This window comes from Solanum tuberosum, unplaced genomic scaffold (assembly GCF_000226075.1).
Source record: "Solanum tuberosum cultivar DM 1-3 516 R44 unplaced genomic scaffold, SolTub_3.0 scf00093, whole genome shotgun sequence".
Taxonomy (NCBI): Eukaryota; Viridiplantae; Streptophyta; class Magnoliopsida; order Solanales; family Solanaceae; genus Solanum; species Solanum tuberosum.
The window spans coordinates 1,060,328-1,069,375 of record NW_006239018.1 but is presented as its reverse complement, the minus strand read 5'-3'; the positions used below and the strand labels follow the sequence as shown (position 1 = coordinate 1,069,375).

General features: G+C 34.8%; 2 protein-coding genes across 2 annotated transcripts; one reads left to right on the top strand and one right to left on the bottom strand.

The window, feature by feature from the left end:
* The first annotated feature begins 1,590 nt into the window (after positions 1-1,590).
* LOC102583725 (binding partner of ACD11 1) lies at positions 1,591-6,098 on the top strand. Its single transcript, XM_006347522.2, has 5 exons — positions 1,591-1,813; positions 2,875-2,978; positions 3,193-3,268; positions 5,117-5,200; positions 5,285-6,098. The coding sequence occupies exons 1-5, from the start codon at positions 1,808-1,810 to the stop codon at positions 5,849-5,851; spliced, it is 837 nt and encodes a 278-aa protein (XP_006347584.1). The 5' UTR covers positions 1,591-1,807; the 3' UTR covers positions 5,852-6,098.
* A 315-nt stretch (positions 6,099-6,413) lies between these two features.
* Positions 6,414-8,544, bottom strand: LOC102583396 (probable calcium-binding protein CML18). Its single transcript, XM_006347521.2, has 2 exons — positions 7,770-8,544; positions 6,414-6,689 (listed from the first exon to the last, which is right to left on the bottom strand). Exon 1 carries the CDS (start codon positions 8,276-8,278, stop codon positions 7,787-7,789), a length of 492 nt encoding a protein of 163 aa, XP_006347583.1. The 5' UTR covers positions 8,279-8,544; the 3' UTR covers positions 6,414-6,689; positions 7,770-7,786.
* Between the last annotated feature and the right edge of the window lie 504 nt (positions 8,545-9,048).

Here is a 9,048-nt window from a genome sequence, read left to right as displayed (position 1 = left end):
TATGCAGGTTGTAGTTGTGGAGGTTCGGTTGGGATGTAAGGAGTACCCGTATTCTATTCACTTAGCTCGTGTTTAGAGGTTTACTTGCTGAGTACCGTGTGGTTTGGTACTCACCCCTTGCTTCTACAAATTTTTGTAGGTTACGAGCCTGGACTTTTGTGTTACTTGTCATTCCCTTCTTTTCCAAGGCTTCTGGGAGATTTGTGAGGTAGTTGTTTGTCTTCTCAGCGATCCTTCTTACTCCTATTTATGATAATGTTCTACTCTAGAAACAATGTCATATGAGACTTGTATTTTTCTTTTGATTCAATTGTAATACTTTAGAGGCTTGTACACGTGACAACCAGATTTTAGGGGTATTTTTGAGTTGATTATAAAATTTCCGCATTTTATTGTAAAGGTTAAGTTTTAGGCTGACTTGTCTTGGCGAGATAAGATGAGTGCCATCACGTCCATTTTTGGGTCGTGACATATTCTCAAGTTTCTAAACATGGTTAATATTATATTTACTCAACTAATTTAACATAGTGGTGTAAATTATGATTATATTGAGTTGATTATGTAGTTAAACATATTTTTCTTTGAGAATTTATTCTTAAGGTCTTTCTATTTTTTGACTATTTGCGTGTGGGGATGGATTTGAACCTTCAATTTCACCTTGTTTCTATTGGATTTGTTTTTCCAATACTTTTAAAAAAAGAATCTTTCCTCTAGGGTTATCAAATAAATAGTTGTGAAAAGCTTTTATAAAAGAATTATTAAAAACAGGATTTGATGATGAATTTTTTTTATAGTTAAACTGTAAAAATATGGTTGCTAATTTTATTTAGTGATAAATTTATATTGAATACCACCGATGGTGAAGTTTATAGCTAGTTTCAATATTAATCTTTAGTGAATGTGTTTCAAGGTGTAAGTGAGATAGAAAGAATAACACTTATAGAAGCTTCAATAGTTATAACCTAAAAGAAATTACTCTCCCTGTTTAGATTTCAATTTTTTTCTAAAAAAAAGAACTAAATAATAATTGAGTAAAGAGCAAACTTCTTATTCAATAGAATCAAACTCATAATAGTGACAATGTTTATCAGAAAAATTTATGACGGCTATAGTGAGATGTTGTTATATATTGACATTTGACGCTTAAATCTCGTTTAATTATTATAAACAAAATATATGAAAAAATAGTTTATAATTTTGTGTATCAAAAAAAACTGAATGGATTTGTAACCCTATTTAACAAAAAGAAAATTAAAAGGAATATGAATATAAACAAGATAAACACTAGTAACCCCATAACTCATGGATACTATTTAAATACATTTTTTTACTTTTAGATATTAGTACTTGAAGTTTATTATATGTAATATTAATGATGATTATCATGAAATATTTTTAATATATATTATATGTTTATACATAATATATTTTTTATAAAATATTATTAATATTGGAAAAAGGAAAATCCCTTTAAATTGGTTCTTTCTGCAAAGAGTAAAAAGAAAAGAAAAGTTACTTTTGGTTTAGAAATACAATTTGTAAGAAGTAAGGGGGGCAAAAAGTTATAAATTCTCTTTACCTCGGAAAGGAAAACAGCGTATCCATTTTCCCCATTTCTCTTCAGTCTTCTCCCACTCGCACGTCACTCGTTGACGATTTTGAAGTACACCACTTTCTCCCTAAAACCCACAACCCCTCTCTATATACCCTCTTTCTCTCTTCTTCTACGTAACTCATCCGCTCAATTTCTACAAATATATTTGCTTCAAATAACTGTATTGTGTTTCTTTGATCCTCTTCTGATTCGATGTCGGTGAGTAGTTCATCATCTCTTTCTGTTTTTGTTTTTGTTTTTGTTTTTATTTTATAGTTGTGAATTAGTTTGATCTGTTTAGAATCTATGAATTACTGTTCTATTGGATTCGATTTGCTGTGGTTGAATTTGTTTTTTGTCGAGTTTATTAATATGGCTATGTGTTTGTAATTGTTTTCCATTGAAATGCCCTAGTTCTAGTGAGGTAGGTGTCGATAGTTGTTATTGCACAGTGATGCCCTAGTACTTGGATTTGGTAGATAAAATATGTTACAATGTAGTGCTTCTTATTGTTTTCGAGCATATAGGAAGCTGAAGTGCTTAATTCATATGTGAGTGCCATTTGTTGTTACAAAAATTGATTACATTAGAAATGTTGATTAAAATGCTTTTGGAAGATTGTTAGATTCCAGATCATTAGTATCATTTGCAACCAATGATTGAGAAACAATAAGGTCCTTTATTGGACGACCAAGTGTATTTTTGGAATAATTTTGAGTTCTGAATGTATGTTTTTCTTCCTCAAGTTTTGTGGTTTTAGACAGTTATGATGATCTGTGGTGGTCTCAGTTTCTCATATGAGACATTACTCTATAGAATGATAAATGCACAAAAGAAGATCATTTCTAAAAGATAAACAGTATCTGGGACTGAAATATAAAACTGATTTTGTTATGAGAAGAGTAAAATTCAATATCCTATTCTGTAGTGTGCCGATTATTGATCGAGTTTCAAATCGTGTGCTACTATCCTCGGGGATTTCTTGGTTATAAAAAGAAATCCTATTCAATAGTGGATTTTGATAATATGTGGTAACGCCCATCTTACAGCTATGACTCTTAAGAAGTTTTTGTGTAAATTCCTGAATGCCTCCGGTTTTGCTCCTCCATAACAGTAAATCCACAAGTGAGAAAAGTCTTGCTTAATGACGGCAAGGTTACAGGATTCTCCACTAACCTTCTCAAAAGAAAAAGAAAAACCAACATATAAAATGCATAGCCTTTTCCCCTATGTCGTCAAGTCTCTTACTATTCATTTCTTGTTGTTCATCATAATAATAGGCTAGAACAGTGAAAGTGAGCAATGTCTCTCTGGGTGCATCGGAGCAAGATATCAAGGAGTTCTTTTCGTTCTCCGGGGATATTGAATATGTTGAGATGATGAGGTTAGTGTTTGTAATAGAAAGTAATTTCCTTTTTCTCTCCTCCTCTTATCTGTTTTCCATCTAGGCATATTTTGAAATCGGAAAAAACCTTCATTTTGAGAATTTAAAAGCAGTTCTAATCAAAAAAAGAAATTAAATCAGTTGATACAATATTAGCTCCTTGTTGCATATGTCTTTTATGGATTTATGCAAGTTACTTTTCTGGCTATTCTAGTGAGAATGAGCGATCTCAAATTGCATATGTCACATTCAAGGATCCCCAGGGTGCAGAAACTGCAGTTCTTCTTTCTGTAAGTTTACTTTTCTTGTCTTTTGAACTCCTATGTTAAATCTTTATTGTACAACAGTACAAGTATAATAATTTCCCCTAGTTTTAGTCTTACAGATTTGATGTTGAAAATGCTGGTAAGTTTCTTATTGAATGATTGATTTTAGGGCAGTAAGATATATATTTTCATTTGAATTTCATTGTGTCATTGAGTGCATTTCCGCAAAAGATAATGAGTTCCTGATTAAATTATGTAAGCGTCTTTTATCAGAAGTGATAAAAGCCCCTTACTGGTCTTCTTATTAAAATATTTTTTTATTTATCCTCTTATTGTCTATGACATTTGTTGTTTCATCAAATGAGGCAATGGCAACAAAAAATTGAGGTTCTTGTTAGAAAATTAATGTAACAGTTGCTTCACTAGGTTGGTGTGTTAGTTCCTTTTGAGGCTTTATGTAGTATCTAGAACTTTTGGCTTTTGTAGTATGTGCTTTGGTCCATCCTTGGTGTTCTATTTTTTTTTAAAAATCACTACTGGCCCTTTATTGTCATTTACACCTGGGATAGGGTTGCATGTTGATTAATATTAGAGGGGTTACATGCACAGTGTGTTGCTGGTATTAAATTTGCTATGCTCTCTAAGACATGTTGTGATCTTTCTTTCAGTAGCTTAAGTAAACATTTTGAGAGGCAGCCACTTTAAACTTGTAAGACCTTTAAGAATCTAGATACCGTTAGAGCTAATCATCCGTGTAGTACTGCACTCTGCACTGCCAGTGGTCCTCTGTATTTCAGCTTATATGCTGGAGCCCTGGTATTCATTAGAAGATGAAAAGGGGATGTTTATTTTCCATGATACAGGCAATTATTTCACTGTTAGAAGTTTGTCACTTTTAAAATGCATGAGTTCAAAGAAACTTACAATTCTTTTGAGGGGAAGGTGGAGTTTTTCTATCAAAATTCATATTTGGATTTTAGTTGTCAGTGTTTCATTATTTTATATGCCATCTCTTCTTATTTTTTTTATTACAAAGCCGCTACCTTTTGGGTGTGCACAGGGTAGCGCTCCTATGCAATAGCTTGCAAACCGCATAGGAGAGGTAACCCACACTATGCAATCCCGGTGGGACGAGCTCAACCCAGAAGGCAAACCCCTTTTGCTTTCACTAGCAAGGGATTTCGAACTTGAGACCTCCAACATGGAAGTCCCAAGCCCAAACCTGAAACCACTGGGCCATCCCGAAGGGTTATGCCTTCTCTTCTTTTGTTCCTTTATGTGCTCTTGAACGGAAAGGGAAGAAGATATGCATAACCCCCTCCCATTCTCTTTCCCTTGCATTAACCTAAACAGCGTAATTGGTAACAGATCAAGTGAAAGTGACTAACAGCTAGCCCACAAAATTTTGAGTTGAAAGTCTTGAAGCCCAGTTCTGTGAGAGAATTTTTCTGCAACCAAAAAGGAATAATTGTTTTGAAATCAACCCTATGCCCATCTGATGCATATGTGGCCTTCTCCCTCAGCCATTTGATGGCTTTTACTTGTACTGAGTGACTGAGTCACTGTAGCGTATTTCTTTAAAAGGTTCCCAGGATTAAAATGCTTCAAAAGAAAGTCTAGGGAGGAAATTGTAGTTAAGAAGATATGAATGATCCCCTCCTGTTCTCTTTCCTTTGCATTAGCCTAAACGACATAATTGGTAACAGCTAGCCCAAAAAACTTTAGTTGTTGAAAGTCTTGCAATTGATTGATCAGTTAACTTGCATTTATGCTCGTTTTGAAGGTGAAGGATTAGCTTTCCATATTTTTGCATTCCCCTCGTCTTCTCTTTCTTTTGGTGTGTCAACTGATAAGCTCATCTGTGGTTTCCAGGGAGCAACAATTATTGATCAGTCAGTCACAATAGTACCCGAACCTGACTACGAGCTGCCTCCTACAGCTCTAGTGCCAATCAAGGTCTGTATAATTTATATAGACATTCTGGTTTTTATCGACTGTTTGGTAGTCCCTAACACGGTATACTCCTAAATACACACACAGGCAACTGAGAGTGCTAATGCAGCTGGTGGTGGATCTGCTATTCAAAAGGCAGAAGATGTTGTGAGCAGCATGTTGGCAAAGGGCTTCATCTTGGGCAAGGATGCAGTTAACAAAGCCAAGACATTTGATGAGAAACACCAGTTCACATCCACTGCCTCAGCAAAAGTTGCTTCTTTAGACCAAAAGATTGGCCTTAGTGAGAAAATTAATTTGGGAGCAACAATTGTGAATGACAAAGTGAAAGAAATGGACCAGAAGTTCCATGTTTCTGAAAAGACAAAATCAGCTCTTGCAGCTGCTGAGCAGACGGTTAGCACTGCTGGATCTGCCATCATGAAGAACAGATATGTTTTGACAGGGGCATCTTGGGTTACTGGTGCTTTCAATAAGGTCACCAAGGCTGCAGGGGAAGTGGGCCAGAAGACGAAGGAAAAGATGGCAGAAGAAGAACAGGCAAAAAATTCAGCTGAAGGTTATGTGCCTATACATGCTCTTTCAGAGTCCCCAAAAGCCTCCAAGACCGAGGAACCTACCAAGCCATCTTCACCTAAGGGATTAATCCTCTAGCTTATGCAAAACAAATTTCATTAAACTATTTTGCTATTTCGCTTGTCTCATCTTTTAGCGGGTCATTGTGTTATGGTTTAGATACTTAGATATGCTAGTTATACGTAAAACGTCCTGTAAGTTTGATGCATAGAACAATAGTTGCTGGACCTTTGAATTCCTGTCAAATTCTCATCTTTATCGAACATATGCATTCGGATTGGTTGTTTGTCTTTTGGAAATAGACTGCTACCTGAGGCTTTACTGCGACAATTTTACGATGCGCATGACCTTTGACCTGATTAGTCTTGCTGTTTGTTCATGTTGTGAGAACTGCTGAAAACATACTGTAGCGGATGAAGAAAACGTGTTACAGTAACAGGAAAGCATCGGAGGTGTCCTAATACCTATCATCATCATTGTGAACTTTTGCATTTGGATCTGATTTTAGTTTATTTTGGAAAATATTTTGAGTTGATGTTTATGAAAACATGTTTGGGGTGGCCAAACCTGAAGGTTTTTGGATGTTGGGAAAGTTTACAGGACCTTTTATTGAAGGACTACAGAAAGCAGGAGTGTTTCTGGGTTAGAATTTTATTTAATAAAACAAGCATATGATTGAAGGTCTGTTTCGTCCTTCCAAATGCATTTCATTTCTGTAATGACGGATTATGCTACAAAAACTTACCTACCAAAAGGAAAAAAACAATAAACAAAAACAAAACAATGAGATTGGCAAAATTGGAAAAACCAAGTTGAACAATGAACTCATTTGGGAACATTCCCATCTATTTCAGCCTGATAGCTTCGTTGATTGAAATTAGTCCTTGTTCGAGCCCAAGTCTGTTTTTTCTTTCGCCTGCATGGTTATTTATCAACCATCAGGTATGAACTAAAATATTTTGGGCAATTAAAAAAAACAAGAAGAATTAAGTGGACATATGAAATGTGGATGTACTCAATATTGGATTAAATTAAGAATTGATACAAGTATGACTTTGATGCAACAAGTAGAACTATAATATGAATATTCAATATTGGATAAAATTAAGAATTGATATGACAATGACTCTGATACCATATTAGAAAGTGAAAAAAATACTTGTATTTCAAAAAGGAAAACTATTTACAAGCGGCTACTCCTTTACTTTCATACCCCCTATTTTTAATCACTAATGCGCGTTTATTGCTTGATATCATCAAAGTATATATATACTCCGATGGTATCAAAGAGGAAGAAGCAATGCTTCAGTGAAACCCCACCCAGTTACTCCTTGATACCATTAGAGTATATAATGGCATCAAAGAGGAACGAGTTGTGTTTCAGTAAAAAGATTGCGCAATTATTGTTTGATACCATTAGAGTATGTAAACATAGAGTATATATATACTATGATGATATCACAGATGAAGAAGCAGTGGTTCAGTGAATAGAACAAGGGGCAATCAGATAAACAATTTAGGCCGTGTCCAATCAGGGTAAATACTTTATCTAATGAGTCCAATTTGTATTATTTTCCCTATTAGAAAATGGATATGGATGAAACTCAACCCCTCAATAATTAGCTTATTACTGACAATTAACCACTACTATATAAAAAGAAGAACAACTCGTCACACAAATTGATAACATTCGTGTTCACTTTATCCCAAAGGACAATACTCGTATATTTAGAATTTTTACCATCCAAAAACAGCAAGGGCTATGCCTATCCATTTCCCAATGCATTATAATTTTCAAAGAGGAACTTCATTCGCTGCACGGAATAATTAAACAAAGCACTAGAACTATAGGTGAGGCCGTGAGGGTGATGTATACACAACCTTACTTCTACTTAATTCTACCTTATAAAGTTAGAGGGACTGCTTTCGGAAAACTCGGCTGAGGTAAAACATATCAATCAAGTAAGAAAAGTAAACCATCAAAAATAGCACAAACCAGAAAGAAAAGGCGTTTCATGTCCAGGAATTATCGAATGCAGCGGAAGTCATCGCCTGAGCAAACTCCTCAAAGCTAATGCAACCATCACCATCCCTATCAGCTTCCTTGATCATCCCTGTTAACTCCTCTTGTGTAAGTGCATGTCCTAATTTAGCCATAGAATGCGCTAACTCCGCCGCCGTGATCACACCATTACCGTCCCTATCAAACATCCGAAAAATCTTCTTTAGCTGTTCCTCCGAGTATGGACACTTCGCCGCTATAAGCTCCGGCGCCACCAAAGCCACAAATTCCGAAAACTCAATCAATCCATTGCTGTTCCTATCTGCCTTCTGGATTAAATCCTCCAATTGATCATTACTCGGCTTTAATCCTAATGATCGAAGCAACGATCCGAGTTCAAGCTGCGTTAAACTTCCGTCATTGTTCCTATCAAATGACCGGAAAATCTCACGAAGCTCCGCAATTTGATCATCGTCAAGCTTCGGCTCTGCATCTCCACTCATGATCTCTAATCTCTATTCCAAATCTAAAAACTCCTCTAATCTCCTGTTTTCAACAACAGAATCGCGTATCGATTTTCAAGCCTTGCACCAAATTATGAATGAATTACAATTCGCAATACTATTCCAATTGCGTAAAGATCATAAAATCTCTGCTAAAATTATTCAGAAATTTCGGATCTGTGAATTGATCAAATCAATAATCATTCATACAAATGATGAAGAACGTAACAGAAGGTAAGCCTGAAACCATAAATGTTACGCGTGTATATATTTTATTTATTTTTCATTTATAATTTTGTTTAATTTTGTGATAGAAATGAGCATCGGTTTGCGTGCCGTCACTCTCTGATTTTGATGATTGGGAGTTTTGAGATAAGGTAAGAGAAACCGTCTTGGCCTCTGTTTTTCAAATTTTCAAAAAGTTCGTTTAGCTAATCACGCGGATCCTCACTCCCTTACCCCGTTACCCGCCACTGATTTTTTTTAATTTTTTTATAAAGTGAAATCTTAAGTACTCTCTGTCCTCGATATTTATTGGACGTGAATTATATATTTTGTGAAAAAAGAAATGTTTTTATAGTTCAAAATTATATATTTATATACTTTTGTTTGTAAATGATTAGAGATAGTGTTCTAGATCTGAATAATGGATGATTATAGTTGTTTGTTTTTCAAAATTTAATGACCATGATTTAGTTATTTATAAACATAATAAATATATCAAATTCAAAAATAGTAATTAAATTTAAATAAAAAAATGTTATTTGATA